Source organism: Moschus berezovskii, chromosome 4 (genome assembly GCF_049115385.1).
Source record: "Moschus berezovskii isolate FMDL1 chromosome 4, NW_MosBer_1.0, whole genome shotgun sequence".
NCBI classification, from domain to species: Eukaryota; Metazoa; Chordata; class Mammalia; order Artiodactyla; family Moschidae; genus Moschus; species Moschus berezovskii.
Window position 1 is genome coordinate 88,559,185 of NC_142463.1, and position 19,366 is coordinate 88,578,550.

Consider the following 19,366-nt stretch of genomic DNA (forward strand, 5'->3'; position numbering starts at 1 on the left):
ACAGGGCTGTTGGGAGGATTATTACAAAACTGCTCAAGGCGTGATGTGTAGTTACCTTGTCTACTTTTCTTATCTCTAATTCTCTCTGAACCCACTCCAATCAGTCTCTTAACCACAGTACTCCAAAGAAACTGCTTTCATCAAGGTCACCAACAACCTATACTTTGCCAACTCCAGTGGATAATTCTCAGAACTCATCTAACTCCACATCTCAGCTGAATTTAATGCAGCTGACCATTTCCTCCTCATTGAAACCTTTTTCTCACTTGGCTTTCAAGATATCACCATGTGCAGTGACACTGACAGGCACATTATTATTAATAATTACACATCTCATTATCCATTTCCTCACTGGGTACAACTGATATGAAAGGTCCTATTCTCCCCACCTCACTAGTCCCCTCCCTCTTAGTCCTCTTTGCTGGCTTGTTCAGTCTTTTCCCACCATTCCGTGAGGGGCGCCAGGGCACCCAGTGCTCAGCCCTCCCACCTCTTCTCGACCTACTCATTCCCCCACGAGATACCATCTAGTCACACATCTAGATGAGACCATGCCATATAATTATACTATATAATTTTGGGAGATTCATATACCCAAATGCTTACCTGACATTTTCACCTAGATATCTTATACGCATCTCATATTCAAAACTGAATTCTTCATTTTCTTCCCACAAACTTGCTTCTCCTGCAGTCCTTTCCATCTCAGTAAATGGCACCACCATTCACGCAGTTGCTCAGGCCAAAGACTCTAAAATTATCCTTGATTCATCTTATTCTCTCACAGTCTGCATCTAATCTACCAGCAAACACCGCTGGTGGCGCATTTAAAAATACATCCATGATCTTACTACATCTCCCCTCATCCACTGTTAACAGCCTGGTCCAATCTACTGTCTCTCTCACTGCTGCTGCTGCTACTTCCATTCCTGACCCTTAGGTGACACTATGCACACCTATTCCGTCAAAAGAAACAGCCAGTTAAACCATTCCCCTGCCTGCACCCCCTTCACAACTTCCCAACACATGAAGAATGGAAGCCAAGGTCTTCCTCACAACCTACAGAGGCCCTGTGTGATCTGGCCACTGGCTGCCCATCTTTGGACCACCCTTTCCTGTGCTCCAGCCATGCTGCCCTTCTCACTTTTCTTCAGCATTCCAAGCATGCTCCAGCCTGAGGCTCTTTGTGCTCACTGTTTCCTCAGCCTAGATATCCACGCAGCTATGTTGGGTTTCAGAGAGCCCTTCCAAACCACCCTATCTGGAACAGCGCTGCTCCAATTCTTGCCACTTTTTATGTATCTACTCTGTTTTAGGTTTATTCATAGTTTTAATCATTACCTGATATTATATCATATTTGTTAGTTTAGTATCTATCTCCCTACTTGAACAGAAACTCTGAGAGCAAGACATTTATCTGTTTTGTTCACTGCTATATTCCCAGAACCCAGAACAGTACCTAGTATACAGTAGGTACTCAAAAAATATTACATGTTTCCATTATTTTCATTGGATAAAGAGAAAGGATATTGCTTTTCAGAATCCATGTGTTCTTCAGAATCCATGTGTGAGAAAAGCCCAAACACTGGGTTGATATATCCTAAACAGACACCAGAATTCAGTTGGTGACACAGGCCAAAGTGGAGAGAAGTCCGGAAGAATCAATCAGCCCCGATAAAAAGAAGCACTTCCAAATCTAATAGTGACACTAAATACTACAAAAGGCAAGAAACTCCATCAGTACATGTACTGAAGCTATCTGTTTGAGGCATATTTACAGAAATATCAGAACCCAAAGAAAAGAGGCAAACACCCACCTTATCAGCCATCACAGAGGCAAAAAGGAAACGTCCCCCGAGACCAAACGAGTAGATTTTCACACCAATGGTTTTGAAGCTTTTCCCCAAGTCTGAAGTTCTCCGTAATTCCAGTGCCCCAAGGTCAGCTTCTTAAACAAGACAAAATATTAATTAAAATTTTACTTACTGGTGAGCCTCTAGTTCAAAACAATTGTTTTAGAACTACTCTTAAGTTTTATAGCAACATAATTTTCAATGCTATGCATGTTAATCAGATAACAATATAAAATGATATAGGAATTGACACAGGAAATTCACATTTTGGTTTTATCTTTATACATGTGAAGTTTTATATTGGACAGAAAGAGAGAATTAATTTCAGTACAGTGTTGCATTAAAACACCACAGCATCCTGCTTTACTTTCTTCATGACACAGTTTGAAATAATCTTATTTAAAATAATAAACTTATTTTAAGTTGTATCATTTGAGTTTTGATTTTCTGGCTGATCATCCAGCATGTCTACTTGAATTTAAGCTCCATGAGAGCAGGCCTTGGGTGTTTTGTTCTCACCATCCTGAGAAGAGTGTTTAACATATTACTGCAGGTGTTAGAATGAATGAATAAAAGAAATGAATCTGTTGAATGAATAAATGGAAGATTATGCTTTCAGCTTTGTGCCACTGACTGGAAAGCCAGTGGCTTCCACCAACACAAACACAGCCCATGCTCTTTGGCAGAAATCACTATGCATTTCATTTTGTTATTGGTTGTAGCCTAATATTTACCTTATGTACACTGCTAAAATTAAGTATACTGTCTCTGTGTATAGCCTGCATTTTTTATTTGATCAAGGCACAGTATAGTACTTGGTTGTTTGTGCTTCCAAGATTTTAAAAACCACTAACAGCTAGTTATCTTTAGCTATTAAAATTACGAGAGAATGGAAGGATCTTTGATGCTTCTGCCTATTACAACTAAGAGTATTCTACCATGAATGGACACCAGGACACTCTTTTCTGGGACTAAAATATACTTACTGCAGGAGCCATTCACATAGGTGGTAAAGAAGATGATGTTTTCTGATCCCCTACAATGAGGCAAAGACAGGGAAAAGACACGGTTCAAGACTGCTAACAGACTGCGTTAACCTTAGTCATTCAGCTCCAGGCAGGTCTAATAAGTGTCACCCACAGGTACTAGCCAAAACAGCCTTCTCGGATGCTGTACACCCGATTCTTCCACAGCATCATATCTAGGGCGCCCCAGTCTGCTCCCAGGCATTCTCCACACTCCACTACTTCTTTATGTGAACTCTTCCAGCCAGTCAAACTGGTCTCCTTACACTCTCCAAGCCTGCCTCCTGCGTTGGTTCAGACTGTTTCCTTCTTAAAATGTTTTTTTCTTACGTGACTAAACCTTACCCTCACAATCTTTAGGCTCCAGGTTAAAATCTAGCTCTTCCATGAAGTTTTCTGTCACTCTAACTTGAAGATTTCTTTGCTGCAAACTTCTAGAGCAGTGGTTCTCAACCAGGGCGGATTTGGCTCCCCAGGGAACATTCTTGGTTGTCACCACTGGGGGAGGGGAGATGTTATGACTCTTACATGGGGAGAGACCAAGGATGCTGCTAAATATCCTGCAATGCACAGGCTTGTCCCCACAACAAAGAACTATCCAGTCCAAACGCCATTAGTGCTTAGGTCGAGGAATGCTGCTCGAGAGCCCGTGCAGCTCTCCCGTGCGGCTCCGTGTCAGCCGCCTGGCCATTCCTTTGCCTCCCGTTTGGCTATTTTAATTGCATACTGTGTGCCTTGCCTCTTCTACTACACCACTGAGTTCTTCACAGCAAGTGCTAAGTTTTTTTGTTTCCCCTTAGAACCTAGTTCAGTGCTTTGCATGAACTAAATAATTTAGTTCTTTCATCTGAAATAGACAACTAGGTCAGAAGTTGAATTATTTAAACTCTAACTTGGAAAGGGAGTTCCAGGGAACTAGATTCAGACCTTGACAGGACTTACAGATCAGCACCAGCAAAAGGTGCTGGGTATCAGATATAGAGAACAAACTAGGGGTTTCCACTGGGGGAGGAAGTGGGGGAGAGGCAAGAAAGGGGTGGGAGATTAAGAGGTGGAGACTACTATGTATAAAATAAATAAGCTACAAGGATACACTGTACAGTGCAGAGAACAAAGCCAATGTTTCTTAACTATAAATGGAGTATAACCTATGAAATTTTTGAATCACTATGCTATACACCTAAAATGATTATATTATTATAAATCAACTGTACCTCAATAAAACAAAAAAGGTGCTGAGTCTGAGCATATTCTTTCAGAGCTTTAGACTGTACATTTCTAGAAACCAAAGATCTAAAAGGTGAGTAAACAGTTACCAGCAGCCCAGATCTTACATTTAGACACTATTCAATGAAGCAAGTTAACAAAAGTAAAAATTATTGTATTAATATACAAAACAAAATGCCATTTAAAAATAACTCTTTAGTTTTAAAGATGAGTTTTCTGTTGTTTCCTTTAGCTTTATTAAGGTATAACTGACAAAACTGTAAGACATCTAAAATGTACATTGTGGTGATCTGATATATGGATGTAAAGGTGAGCTTTAATGATCAAAATTATTATAGTCTTATTTGAAGACACACTACATATTTTAGGTTTATCAGGAGCAAAATAATTTGTTAACTTTGTTACTTTAAAAATTCCTTCCTGATAAGATCATATGATATAAACACAATTAATTAAAATACTTAAAACGAAAGTAGACATGTGATGTGTACCATAGTAGTGCTATAAAAACCTCATTTAACTAGCACTTCCTAAAAAAGGATGCTTGCTTAAGCATCATTTTTTTTAAATGTTTTGGTTAATTTCAGTGGACATATTTGGCAATGTCTATATCACACATTTTCCTACCTCCCTAAGCAGAGAACAATAAATACCAAACTCTTCCTCGGGATTATGGATCATTGTCATTAACACCAACTGTATGAAACTGTAATGCAGTGTTCCCATTAGAAGTTACTGAGGCTTCTGTGTTCTCCTGAAAGTGAAAGTGAAGTCGCTCAGTCGTGTCCAACTCTTTGCAACCCCAAGGACTGTAGCCTAACAGGCTCCTCTATCCATGGGATTTTCCAGGCAAGAGTACTGGAGTGGGTTTCCATTTCCTTCTCCAGGAGATCTTCCCAACCCAGGGATTGAACCCAGGTATCCTGCATTCTAAGCAGACGCTTTACTGTCAGCAGCTCCTGACACAGCACTAAACCCCTCCATCCTGTCTGCTCCTCTGTCCTGTTCTCTGTCTCTGCCTGTTCTTAGAGCTCTTCCTGCCTCCGTGCAGCTCCCAGGCAGCGGGCTCTCAGGCTGGCCTGTGCTTGCTGTTTACACTCACATACCCCACTTCTGGCAGCAACCTGCTATCAGCTGGGAAACCAGATCAATGAACTTGCTAAAATTAGTCAAAGAGAAAGAAAAAAGAGGCTCTAAACAAGAATCTACGCCTAATCAGAGTTTGGAGGTATGACAGCTCTTAATTCTTGCTCAATCATCCCCCAAACTCTCCAAATAAATCTCCTTTCATAGAAGAAACAAGCTAAATCCCAGAGAAGTCAAGCCACTGACTAGCAGTCGATCCAGGTTAGAACAAAGCTGACCTGACTCCCGAGTAAGAGCCTCCTCCACTGTATCCTCTGTAAGCAGATGGGGTGGCCAATCAAGATAAGTGAATGAGTTGTGGTGCATGGATAGTGTGACTCTGGCAGCCTGGAAGCTCTCTGAGCTTTCTTCCTGATTCCTCACTACATTCCACCTAACTGACATGGATCTCTAGATGAGGGAGCATAAATGTGCATGCAGAGAAGCATGTAAGTCCCCCAGTCAAAGCTGTATTTTATGCTATTGCAACCGATGTCACCGTTTACACAGAATAAACCTTTTGCAGGCAGCACCTACTCGGTGACGGGCCTTGTTTTTTATTTTAACATTTAGTGAGACAAGTCTTCTTTCCCAGCAGAATTAGAAGTTCCTCCAGGTCAAGGTCTATGCTGCACCCCTCTCTCGCATCCCTTATGGCACCCTGAAGAGCACTTGGCACATATCAAGTGCTCAACACTGACTCGTGTGACTTCTGGCGGCGGCGTCAGGAAAGGTTTAGGGCTCTGCACAGATGGACTCTTCTGTTACTCACCATTTGGCCAAACAGACTGCTTTGTGGATTTCTTCCCATTTTCCCCCAAAATTCTTGGACACCCACAGGCCATTCTGAAAGATTATAAATGACTTATCAAAATTCCAGCTTTATCATGTGCAGCTGCTTGTATGACCTTTTAATAATTCATATCCAATCATTCAGGACAGTAAAAACACACACTGAAATTCCAGCCAAGCTGCCTGAGCTCACAGATACACACAGTTTATGGGGCCCCCTCTAGGGTCTTGGAACAAGTTCAGAATAACAAATGCTTATGAAGTGCCTACTATGTGCCAGGTGTACCAGATGCTGCATTGGGGATACAAAGATGAGTAAGACACACTCCCTGCTCTCAAGGAGCTCACAGTTTAACAAGGGTACACATAAGGAAGTTCAATACACACAGTAAGTATTATGGAAACATGGTCTCTGGGGTAACAGCAGGGAAAGGAGAGACAAAGCATCAGAGCTCACTGTGAAGAAGACAGCCAAACTGAGTCTTAAATGATGAGCAGTGCAACCAAAAGAAGGCAAATGGGAGATGAGATGTCATTGCACAAAGAGATGAGTACAAGCAGAGACAGAGAGGTGATGAAACATCTCAGTGTGTGCAGGGAGTTGAAGCCTTCAGACACAAATGGAGCAACATTCCAAGGTGAAGAGAGGAGCCAGTGCTGGGGAAGGGGTGGCAGCTCGTGCAGAGCCCTCCTTCTGTGCCAGGCGGAGGAATCTCGTCCTTATTTTATGGGGGATACTTGAAGTAGGGGAATGACACAATCAGTTTTACTTTTTTTTAAGAGGAATACTTGGATGACAGTGAGAAAGATGGATTTCAGAGGGTTCAAACTATTAATAGAAGCAGGGAAAGCAGTGACTAATTGCTGCATTAAGAGTTAGTGAGGCCTGAAGCCACAGCTGTGAGGAAAAGGCTCAGAAAGAATACAGACTCTAGATTCAGTAGAACTGGACACTTTCCTGTAGGGCAGGATGGAGTACATGTGTGTATGTGTGTGTGTGTGTGTGTGAAAGTTGAACACTCTGGGATTCTCGGTGAGGGGAAAGCAGTGTTGTGGAATCTTCAGCCAACATAAGGATGAAGGGAAGAACAGTATGGCTGAGAAAGGTTAAGTTTGAGGGACATGTGGGACATCTAGCTAGAGATACCCAGGAGACAGCAAGAAAGGCATCTGCAGCCCTAGGAAGAAGCCAGGACCACAGGTAGGGATTTGAGAATCTTACACATCACAGTGGTAGCAAAATGGTAAAGAGTGGAAGAGACTACTCAGAGTGAAATGAGCAATAGGGATTTAAGGGGAGGTTGAAAGGAGTTTAAAAAAGAGACTAAGAAGCAATGGCTAGAAGGTGGGAAAGAACCAAAGGGACTGCCACAGAAGCCAAGCAAGTAGAATTCCCAAAAGGAGGTCAATACTTTCAAGTGCAGCAGAGACTTCATAAGATAAAAACTGACAATTCCAATGACATTGGCAATAGGAGTCTAGTGAGCCCAGACCCACTGGAGGCGGGACTGAAGTGTCCTGGAGCAGCTCAAATGAAATGGTGATGATTTAGGCAGAAATAACTTCAGCGGTCCTCCACTCTTACCCATCATTCTTCTTTAACTCTTCCTCCTCTAGTAACATTCACTTCCCAGCATTTCTAATTAACCTAATCCTACTTAGAAATAGGGAACGGTCTGATATCACCTATTTGCACTTTGGTACAAATTGGTCCATCTCTCCACCCTGATTATTTGTACTTCAAACACACCCTTTATGGGAAGAAATTTCAGGCCTAAAGGCAGATCGTGCTTGTCTCTCCCTAGGATAGCTGTTTTAATAAACTTAAGATATTTGGTAAGGGTGATGGGGTTTTCAAAGGCAGATCAATGGTTCTGTCCATTCCAACAGGGGTCTCTTTGTTCCCTTGAAGGGCCTTCAGCTCAAGCTGCTGTTGCTGCTGCTGCTAAGTCGCTTCAGTCGTGTCCAACTCAAGCTACTAAAGGCCAATTCCCAGGAATTGTTGCTTTCAGTCGTGAAGCCTATCTGGTAGGCTAGTTTTCCTCCTCTGGCTGAGTTTAACTCTGACCTTCCTTGAGCCTCCCAGCCTGACCTCAACTGAAAGTTCTGCCCCCAGAAGGCCCAGAACCCAGACCTCTCTTCCAAGTGTCCTTCTCATCCTGCCTATGCCATCCTGTTGCTCAGCCCAACTTGTCTATATTTGATAATCCTGTTTCTATTCCCAGAATGGTCATCACAGCAATGGCTCTCAGACTTTAGCGTGCAGGCTCAGCTGGCGAGCTTGTTAAAAACACTAGCCACCTCACTGACACACTACATTCGGATTGGGGCCAAGCAATCTGCTTCTTAAACCAGCTCCCAGGGATTTCTATCTGATCCTGCAGGTCAGCAGACTACACGCTAAGCAATATGATGAGAGAGAGCCATATAAACACAGACTGTAATTATGATTACTATCATAGTCTGGCAACTCAGCCACTCTGGGCCCTTAACATCCATGATAAAACAAACTGGTCCTCCAGGAATGGTAAAGCTGAGCTGCTCAGGAAACTTTCAGAACAAAGGTGGGAGGGCCACCAGTGGTTTCTGGGAAGAGTACAGGCATGGGGTAGGGGGTGCAGGGGATTAGGACTCTGGATATTTAACACATGGGTGTCAAAGACAGACATCAACAGGTTTTTATACTAAGGACTGAACAAGAAAAAATTATAAAGGTGTAGTTTGGCCATAGGAAAGAAACAATCTTAAAAGTTTAACAATTTATGTCTGTCTCTTGCAGAACATGAATGATTAAAATGTTTCCTAGTTCATTACTCTAATAGTAAGTATCTGTTCACTTAAAAAAAAATTGTAATGATAACTAGACACAGACCTATCTGGTATAGACAGCATGTGAAAATTGTGTCCTTTACCATACAGGAAAACACACACACACACACACAAACCAAAAACCCACACTTTATACCATAAGAAGTCACGAGAAGACAGTCCAACATAAAAAGCATCACCTACACAGTCTTCTTTAGACAGTATATTTTGAGACTATAAAAACACAAAAGGCAAGACAAGTTCTTCGACTAGACTTACTTCAGTGCTGAGAGCTAAAAGATAATCAGAATTTTGTGGGCTATACATCATCTGAGTCAGAGGATGAAAGGGGAGATTGGTCTGGACAAAGTTCTTTGCAAAATCTGATGATCTGAAGATTCTTCCTCCATGACTTCCTCCAGATACCTCTGCTGTTAAAATCACCTGGTCAGGGAGAAGGAAGTTCAGAACCAGGGTATAATACTATAAAAGTACATGAAGTTCCTCCACCATTTTCACCAGACATTTGTTCAAAAATTTTAGTTCCAAAAGTAAGAAGAGTTATAAAAACAGATTAGTTGATACACTCTCTTCCTGAAGTATTAGTCTTACAAAAAAAATACCGTCCTGAGCCAGTGCATTGTATCTACGTAGATGAGCTTGATCACAGTCTGAGATTAGCCAGTTTCCCCAAAGAGTAGAATGCTGTCTTTAGATGTATACCTTGTAACGTTAAACCACCACCACTTAATTATGAAGAGTTTTGCTGCATCTTAGACAAGGTCCAAAAAAAGAACTTGTGTGCAAAATGCCATTCTTTTGTGATCAGTATTGTTTCATTTTATTATATTGTAAATATTGTAATAGTAAACTAAATATAATGCTGTGTATCACTGGACCATTCAAATATCAACATTTGACAGCCCTGCATATGCTATTATGCACAGTTTTGTACACGTATGAAACAGTCTCACCTTCCCAGAGTTCTCAGGACCAATAGCCATGCCAAATTCAGTCCGAATGAATGTGTTATTGATGAGATTTGTGATATCCTTGAAGTTCTTCCCATAGTCCTCACTGAGAGGGAAAAAAAGGACAAATTTAGAATACAGAGGTCATGGGCACTGTTGGGTTTGTACCTAGCTTCCCTCATTCTCCTGCAACTTTATCGAGGTACTCACCCTCCTGATTCTACCCCTACCTGCAGTGGTGGGCCTAATTTAGTGGAAGGAAGTTCCAATCCCTCATGGGTGACAGGGTCAGGAATGAGGAAAGGACCCAGGCTAAGCCAGTAAGAAAAAAGTGGGAGAATTGGTGTCTGTTAGGAAACACACTTAAGACAATCATTTAATGAAATGGTGTGTCTTCCTTAAGGATCAGTGGTTCTTAACCAGGGTATTTTTGCCCCATGCCCCCACCCCACCGAACAAACATTTGATAATGTCTGGAGACACTGTTCATTATCACAACTCAGGGTTGGGTGCTAATGGCGTTGTACTGGCATCGTAGTAGGTAGAAGCCAGGGGTGCTGCTAAACATCCTACGATACATGGCACAGTCTCCCAAAAAAAGAGAGGGCCACAAGCATCTGGCATCAAATGGGGCATCTGGCCCCAAATGTCAATAGCATCAACGCTGAGAAACTCCCATGTTGTAGTATGTGAATACAAAACAAAACAAAAAAACTGCTACAGGCATTCTGATACAGTGAGAGCCCCACTTGAAGAAGAAGCCAACATGAGTGGACAGTACTGCTGAAATAGTTCTGGGATTCCAGAGAGGTAACCTGTGACCCTGCGCTGAATCGACCCATCCTTCCTCTGTATTTAGTTATGAGCCATGAATTCCCTTAATATTATTTTTTTTTAAGATTTTTTGATGTGGACCATTTTTAAAGTCTTTATTGAATTTGTTACAATATGCTTCTGTTTTTTTGTTTTTTTTTTGGTTTTTCAGTCCCGAGGCATGCAGGATCTTAGTTCCCCTAGCGGGGATCGAACCCACACCCCCAGCACTGGAAGGTAAAGTCTTAACCACTGGACCGCCAGAGAAGTCCCAATTCCCTTATTACTTAAGCTATTATATTAAAAGTGTGAGTTGGGCTCTCTGCTAAATGTAGCCAAAGGCCTTCTAACTAATTTATCAACGCATTGTATTGTACTCATGATAAAGCCTGTAAGTTAAGTAGCAGGATCTTGAGTACCTCCTCCCCCAAAGTTACCATCCTTAGGCACAAATCTCTTAATGCATGCAGCACACAGCTAAAGAAGACAGATAAACTTAATCTCAACTCCAAGGTTGTTTAAAGCTTTTCCCAAAAGTTCAACAATATCTTTGAGAAGTATTAAAGTCAATTTTTACGTTTCAAAAAGTAAGAGAAAAAAAAGTCAGAAGTATTTAATACTATGCACAGCTCTAACATGATATATAATGCTAGATCTTAATATTAATTAAATTTCAGTATTCATAAGTGATGACCACTGTGCACTGCAAGTCACTTACCATGATAAATGCAATGTACAGTGGTCTTCACTGATAGAATATATGACTTAAAAGGTGGTACAGTTTTGCTATCAGCCTCAACAGAAAAAGAATCACAGAACCACAGACCATGAGAGAGGCAAGGAACTGAAGAGAACATCTTGTCCAACTCCCTTCTTTCACAGACAAGGAGTTCAAGGGGAAGCAATTCATCAAGTCAACCAGTCAATTAAAAACTGAAACTACAATCTAATTCTCTTAACTCTCAGCCCCAAACTTGAGACAACTTTTAATTATGAGTAAAGAATTCTTCCTCTGCAACCAGTGGTCCTGCTCTTTCTTGCCAGGGCTTGTGGCCTGTCAGGAAAGGTCAGCTTAGAGGAAACTGAAGAGAGACAGAAGGGAAGTATCTCCGAGTGAAGGTATAGGTCCCTTCACTATGCTAAAGCAAACTACATGTGACTTTTTTTTTTTTTTTTACATGTGACTTTTAAGTTGTCTTTCCATCTCTTAGAACACACACAGAGAAAACTAAATAAAATAGGGATTAGAAACCACCCATCAGATTCCTGTTACCCTCCCTTTGACTTCTGAGTACAAGAGAAGTTCTTATCTTCTCAACAGCAGGCCAAGAGATATGCATATTCAAGTCCCAGTTCTACAGTGCATACATCATCAATAGCTCAGACCATGTCCTAAAGGGTTTGCAGCAGCTTATCACCAGTTCACAAATCACCCCTCCTTCATGACATCCCAGGGAACCTCCACAAACCTGCTGGCAAGTGTGCTTGCTTTTCAAGAACTTGGCACAACAAACATATCCCTGCCCTTCAGAAAAAGAAAGCAACATGAGGGAAACAAAAAATCATCTGCTACAACACTCTGGTACTTTAGCCAGATAAACAAATGGAGCATGATAGACCAGTGTCAACCTGCTGGGATTTAAGTAGTGTTTTGTCAAGGCCATGTTGGGCCCAGGAATATATTTTAATATGGCACTTTGCTTTAAAGTGACTTTATCTTTTATCAGCAAATATATAGGAATACATCATATATCATGGAGGGGAAATCAATGAAACACGTTGAAAACTAAATCACTTTTCAAATTCCATATCGTAATTAAGAGTTATGAACAGGAAACATTAATAAAGCCCTGTGAAACCATCTGCTTTAGAAGTTAGTCTTTTTAATAACAATTCTATACATCAAACCTAACAAAGCTCTTTCTGGTTAGCAAAAATAAATGATCACTTTTGCTATATCTGTGGTGTAAACATGTATAAGAATATGTACATTTGTAACAATAAAAAATAGTACTGGAGTACGAACGTTTTTGGGATGGAGCCTAATACCACCAAAAAACATGAAAAATCTAGACGTTATTTAAATAAATGGAAAAAAAGTAATCATCACATGGAGTTCTGATAAGACATAGCATTAAAATTCCTCCTAAAATGAAGGACTCAGGAGAGTATTTTTCCAGAAGACTAACATGTTGACTGACATTCAACCCAAATGCCAATAACCAAGAATCACACCTCAGTTTTTGACCGCTTTTCATTTATAATATAGAGAACTGTGACAATGGGCATTTGACCTGCAGACATTCAATGAAAAGTAACAATAAAAGAATCCTACAATATCTCAGAGAATCTAACATTTTACTTTTTTAAACAATCAAACAAGCATAAATATCCTTGTTTGGTTGACTTTCAGGCCTAACCACTTCTTTACTCCTTTAATTCATTTTTGCCATGATTAAGTCACTACAAATTATTACCAAAAAGGAAGACAATAAACTCCAAAAAAATTAGTTTTGTAGTTTTCACTAATTGAGAAAGCTTATATAGTTAATCCTCATTATTTACAGATTCCCTACTTATAAATTTGACTACTCAGATTTGCAACCTCAAATCAATACTCATGGCACTTTTCCTAGTCACTGGCAGATATGCAAAGGGCAACGAAAAATGTGTCACTTGGGGCCCATGTTCCCTTCTGAAGTCCAACAAGCGGCTGGCCTGCTTTCTTGTTTCAGCTCTTATACTGTGCATGAGTATCTTCCTCACAGTCTGTTTACTGCTCTGCATTTTGCATTTTTGTGCCTTCTGTTGGTGCTTTGCTATTTAAATAGTCCCCAAGCATAGTTATGAAGTGCTGTTTAGTGTTTCTGGAGAAAATATGTGAGTTAGATAAGCTTCTTTCTGCAACAGTTGGTTGTGAGTTCAATGTTAATGAATCAATAATACACAGAAGTTATCTTTAAACAGAAACACACATAAAACAAGGTTAACAGACTGATCAACTGATGAAAACGAATGCTGTGGCCAGAAGTTTGCAGGAACCTAATTCTGTATTTCCCCTAGAAGCAATGGCTCAGTATTCACTAATTCAGTATTCATGGAGACTGGAGAACATAACTATCATGAATGAGAACTAACTGGATTGAGATTTCCAGTTAAAAGATCAATAAGGAGAATGGAGCTTATTAAAACGTCCCAAAAGACTTACAGACCTAAAACCACTGCTGGGTGAGATGGACAGAATCTGAATCTACATTAAACTGAATTCCCAACACTTCAGTTTCTTTGTTTTAACCCCAACTGTCTGATGCTACCTTCTGTGTTTTAATTTAATTTTCATTGTATCCTTATTTGAAAAGGATGCATGTTTTCTAAAGAAATTTTGAAAATACAAGTAGGAAAATAAAGAGGGTGAAATATTATAAATAAAACAACTTTTTATCAGAAGGAATGTGAGTATGTATCTGAGGTCCTTATTTTGCTCTGATTGACAATAAGATAATCCTAAGAACAGGATTTTCATTCCCATGAAAATCATGGGAATATTTAAGTGACAAAAACCACCTAGCTTCATGATTTTTATATGCCCTAAGTTTGTAAAAATGAAGGTGCAGTAAAATGCCATCATCATACATTTCAATAAACTTCAAGAAACAAAAAGCAGAAAAATATATTCTGCAAATAGAATTTATGCTAACCTTGTAATTAGAATATGCAGTCATTGTTAATAACTACTACGGTGAAAACTGAGCCAAGCATATCATTAAAAAGGTTGTCATAATGAGATGCCTTGGAGAACCTGGTTTACTGAACTCTGCTTTAATATCTGCTGCATATCTTTATTGTTTATTTATTTATTGGCCATGTGAGTTCTTAGCACCCTGACCAGGGATCAAACTTGCATTTCCTGTGGTGGAAGCATGGAATCTTAACCACTAAACTGTCAGAGAAGTTTCTGTTGCATATTTTTAAGTTATCCTTTTTATTAAACCTCAGGTAACATCCTGAAAAACTTACATTGACTACAGTATAAATTTTAATGTGAAATCTCTTACAGATTCACTTACCAATTTCCAAAATTTGAACAACTTTCAATAGGAAATAGAAATCACAAGTAAAATAGTCCAGCAGTTTTCTGTTAACCTGGTATAGAATTTTGCTGTACATAATGTGCTTCACTAAGTTAATCTTACAATGAAAGGTTAGACTCAAAGGGCCATAAAACAAAAGACACACAACATTTGTTGCTGAAAATCAAATTATCATCTTAACTATAATTAGTTATTTCATTTTTAATTTCATATTTGTAAGTGAGAGGTAAATGAACTTTATAATCTATTATATGAATTAATATTCCTGAAGATGGAATCAAAATTTGTACTATTCAAATATGATTCCCTTTAATTGAAGATATTAATGTGTTATTCAATTCTATCCAATCATTAATGCCCAGGGACTTTATTTCCCAAATCTTTTAACAATCCTCTTTCTGAAGTGTGCTCCCTGTAACTTCCTTCTCCTCATGCACACCTCCATGCGGTACTGCTTAAGGCAGGTGGCATCTGATTAGCTGCCTTCTCTTTGAATCCCAAATGAACCTTTGACAACACAAGATTTAAGAGAGAAAGATAATCCAGTAAATAATACAATCATTAAAGCTGTGAAAAACAGAAGAGTCTTCAGAGCACATTCAACAGGCTTTTATTTGATTTCTCAGTTGCGCAAGCTCAGCATATTCAGGACTCATTTTGCTCAAATTGCTCCCTCCCTTTCTCATTTCTGAAGCAACACGTGCCTCTTGGCTGGTGTGTCAAACAACATGAGTCACTTTAGACTAGGCCAGGCCAGCCTAGCTGGAGAGGCAACAAGGTGTATTTACAATGTCCACCCAAATTCTGGAAGAGATTTCATTTCACAGCAGGGAGGAAGTAATTAATATTCAAAATGACCTTGGTAAAACCAAACAACCCAACAAACAAACCTGGTGTGCAAAATGAAGAAAAAGAACCTTAGTAACATACTATACCAGAAACAACTTGTTTTACTCTCTGGTAAAGTGTATATTAGTAGTTTCTCACAAGACTAGACAAATATAGGATGGAAAAAGGCTGAGTCAGAGGGTGGTAGGTATTTAAGCAGTAACACAGTGATACTGTTTTGTTTTGTTTGGGGTTGTCTCAAAGTAAGCACAACTCTGAAAAGCAAAAGGACAGGAAAAGCAGTTGTGAAAACAATTCACTCCCCGTGGGTATGACTCTGGTCTGTCAGGTCCATTTCTAACCACCTGATTGAAGAGCACTATAGAGACTAACACGTGAATTCAGAAGGCAAGCAAAAAAGCGGCTGAAGCAACAGGTTTAGAACATAATTCAACCAAGAGAAGGAGTTTAGTAAAGGATTCAAAACATGCAAAGATCAGACAGCAGGTTTTCATTTGCTACCATAATATAAACTGGAAATAGGCATCTTCTATGACATACATGCGGAGAAGGCAATGGCACTCCACTCCAGTACTCTTGCCTGGAAAATCCCATGGACGGAGGAGCCTGGTAGGCTGCAGTCCATGGGGTCGCTGAGGGTCGGACACGACTGAGCAACTTCACTTTCATTTTTCACTTTCTTGCACTGGAGAAGGAAATGGCAACCTACTCCAGTATTCTTGCCTGGAGAATCCCAGGGATGGGGGAGCCTGGTGAGCTGCCGTCTATGGGGTCGCACAGCGTTGGACACGACTGAAGCAACTGAGCAGCAGCAGCAGCATGACATACGTGTGTGATATTTATCACAGCAGCATTAACACTAGTGAAAAAACTACAACTTAGGTGTCCAAGAGAATAATGATTAAGTAAATTCTTTCAATCTAACAAAAATGATGAGAATTTGACAAATATTATCGGATGAGCAGTGACCAATCAGAGTGGTTATAGTTCATAACATCAGGTGTTGGTAACACTTGCATGTTGGCTGGGGTGAGGGTGTACTTGTAGAAGCTATGGAGGCAGCTGGGGGCAGGCAGGAAATCACCTTTTATCAACTGGTATGGAAGGCTTTCAATTCATTTAAAAAACTACTAATAGTACCAAGTGCCGGTACATTCTGGTTACATGCCGTATCTGGCCATTGGCAAGGCAACAGCTAACGGTACCAAGTTCTTATTCCAGTTGTGCTGCAAAGCACAACTCTCAATGGCTCTAAGGTGGATGTTATTATCATCTTTCTTTTACAGATGACAAAAAGACTCAAGGAGGTTAAATGACTTACCCAAGTTCATTCTGCTCACAAATAATGCTGAGATTCAACCCCAGGCCTATATGCCAAGAGGTAACTTTACACTGTACCATGTTGCTTCCTAAGACTATAGAGTTATATGGCACAACATTAAAGAGGAAAAGTCAAGATAATAAACTGTAAATAAGATTACTTGACTTTAAGGTGAATTTTTTTTCATTTAAAATTTCCAATGTTTTATAATATAGTTGCATTGTTTTTTTAATGGAAGGTGAGCTGGTAAGGAGAACTATCACAAAGACTTTTACAACAGCAAAGTTTCTTAAAAAATGGAAAGAGTTTACTAAAGTTACAAAAATTTTAATGCACTTTTTCCTTCCCAAACACGATACTTTTCATCTACCCAAAATGGTTCAACTAGTTTTCTAACCTAATAAAATCACCTATAAATTACAGTCCCTTCTAGAATGAGGATTCTGTAATACCTTGTCAATCCTTATCAAACAAATAAAAATACTATTAGCCTAAGAATTATTAGAGAAGGCAAGGCATTCATTCATTCAATTAATATGTACTGCCTGTCTGTTATGTGTCAGTCATTTAGCTAGTTGCTGGAGAACCCCAAGTTAGTCAAGAACCTGCCTTCATGCAGTGTACAACAATTTCAAGATGGAAATTCTTTCCTGACCTATTTTAAATTAAAGTCTCTGTGTTGAAGGGCAGAAAGCACTGGCTCCAGACTCAGGAGCAGCAGTCAAGGGTCGCCAAATGGGAAAGGCAGGCTGGATTGATATATATTAGAGTTTCAACGTGGGTTCACTCCCACCTTGGCCAATGTCAACAATCAAGCAAAGACCCCTGAGAAAGTACGGTGGCTCCTGGGAGATTCTTTGGCCCAGACGGTAATTTCTGTATTATCTGCTGAAATGTCAAATTTCTTTAGGTCCCCAGGCAGAAAATGGGATAGACACACATGATTGAGAAGACAATCAGCAACTTCTGGGAGTTAGCTGGTTTTGAATCTTACCGGTAAGGAAAAGAATCCTATCCTTTAACTAAGCTGGACCTTTGAAAAGACAACTCTCAAACTTTGTGAATGTCACAGTATAGACTATAGTCCCAGAACATATATTACCATCATCATTACCAGGCACTTTGGTAGGTCTGACCTGAGAACCTCCTCTGGACCTAAAAATAATCTGTTTGGGGCTCACAATATTAGATGAAAAATATTATCTAATATTTTAGATATAAGATATCTAACTTCCCTGGCAGTCTAGTGGTTAGGACTCTACACTCTCACTGCCAGGGCTTCGGTTCAATCTCTTATCAGGAAACTAAGATCCCTCAAGCCACATGGTGGGGCCAAAAAAGAAAAATCACTTGGAAGGTACAGTAAGGACTGTTACTTCAGGAGTATAAAACCATTTTGTGCTCATAATAAACAGAAAGATGGTTAAACTCTATGCTGCTGCTGCTAAGTCACTTCAGTCATGTCCGACTCTGTGTGACCCCATAGACGGAAGCACACCAGGCTCCCCCGTCCCTGGGATTCTCCAGGCAATAACACTGGAGTGGGTTGCCATTACCTTCTCCAATGTGTGAAAGTGAAAGTGAAGTCGCTCAGTCGTGTCTGACCCATAGCGACCCCACGGACTGCAGCCTAACAGGCTCCTCCGTCCATGAGATTTTCTAGGCAAAAGTACTGGAGTGGCTTGCCAACTCTATGCTACCTCCCCACAAATAAATATCCATTTAAATTAACATACACACACTCCTACAGACTCTTCATTTATCTTCTTTTACTGTTCTGCCACTCAGTCAGGTCAACCTTATTTCCTTGGAACTAGAATCCTTTTCATGCTGCTTTAGGTTGCTAACTAGATAGATATTAAAAAATGTGCTGAGGGCGACAATCTGATGAAAATTTAAGAAGGCCAGAAGATCTTTTAAATCAACTGTTAGATACCATCATGCCTAGAAAAGCAGAGAACTTATAGTCACACTATGTTACTCAATTAAATCCCCCAACGATATGCTAGGCATCTCACCTTCGATATAGCTTGGACTGTCCAAAAGTCATAATTACCAGTGGTACATGGAAGGTGGTTAAGACTAGAATGATCTGGAGAGACAAAAGCATGTGGTCAACAAGAAGCAATTACATGTTTGTAACATCTGAATATCAGAAAGATTGCCAATAATTCTGCTTCACAGTAGCCTATTTGTAATACATATGAAAACCAAGAAGGACCAAGTGATTATGGCTTCAGTTCAGTTCAGTTCAGTCGCTCAGTCGTGTCCGACTCTCCGCGACCCCATGAATCACAGCACGCCAGGCCTCCCTGTCCATCACCAACTCCCGGAGTTCACTCAAACTCATGTCCACAGAGTTGGTGATGCCATCCAGCCATCTCATTCTCTGTCGTCCCCTTCTCCTCCCGCCCCCAACCTTTCCTAGCATCAGAGTCTTTTCCAGTGAGTCAAGTAATTGCAGTTTCAGCTTTAGCATCAGTCCTTCCAA

At 40.2% G+C, this 19,366-nt stretch overlaps 1 protein-coding gene across 8 annotated transcripts in view; it reads right to left on the reverse strand.

Moving 5' to 3' along the window:
• Positions 1-19,366, reverse strand: part of SORT1 (sortilin 1) — a 66,802-nt gene that overhangs the window by 23,478 nt on the left and 23,958 nt on the right. For 6 of the 8 annotated variants that reach the window (XM_055403916.2, XM_055403915.2, XM_055403920.2 and 3 more), the window contains exons 3-8: positions 18,894-18,967; positions 9,805-9,907; positions 9,110-9,274; positions 6,003-6,076; positions 2,840-2,889; positions 1,818-1,948 (exon numbers count right to left, since the gene is read on the reverse strand). In XM_055403916.2, the coding sequence (XP_055259891.2) occupies positions 1,818-1,948; positions 2,840-2,889; positions 6,003-6,076; positions 9,110-9,274; positions 9,805-9,907; positions 18,894-18,967 (597 nt within the window). The remainder of the gene's footprint in view (positions 1-1,817; positions 1,949-2,839; positions 2,890-6,002; positions 6,077-9,109; positions 9,275-9,804; positions 9,908-18,893; positions 18,968-19,366) is intronic. The other 2 variants (XM_055403917.2, XM_088835545.1) reach the window with 1 other exon arrangement.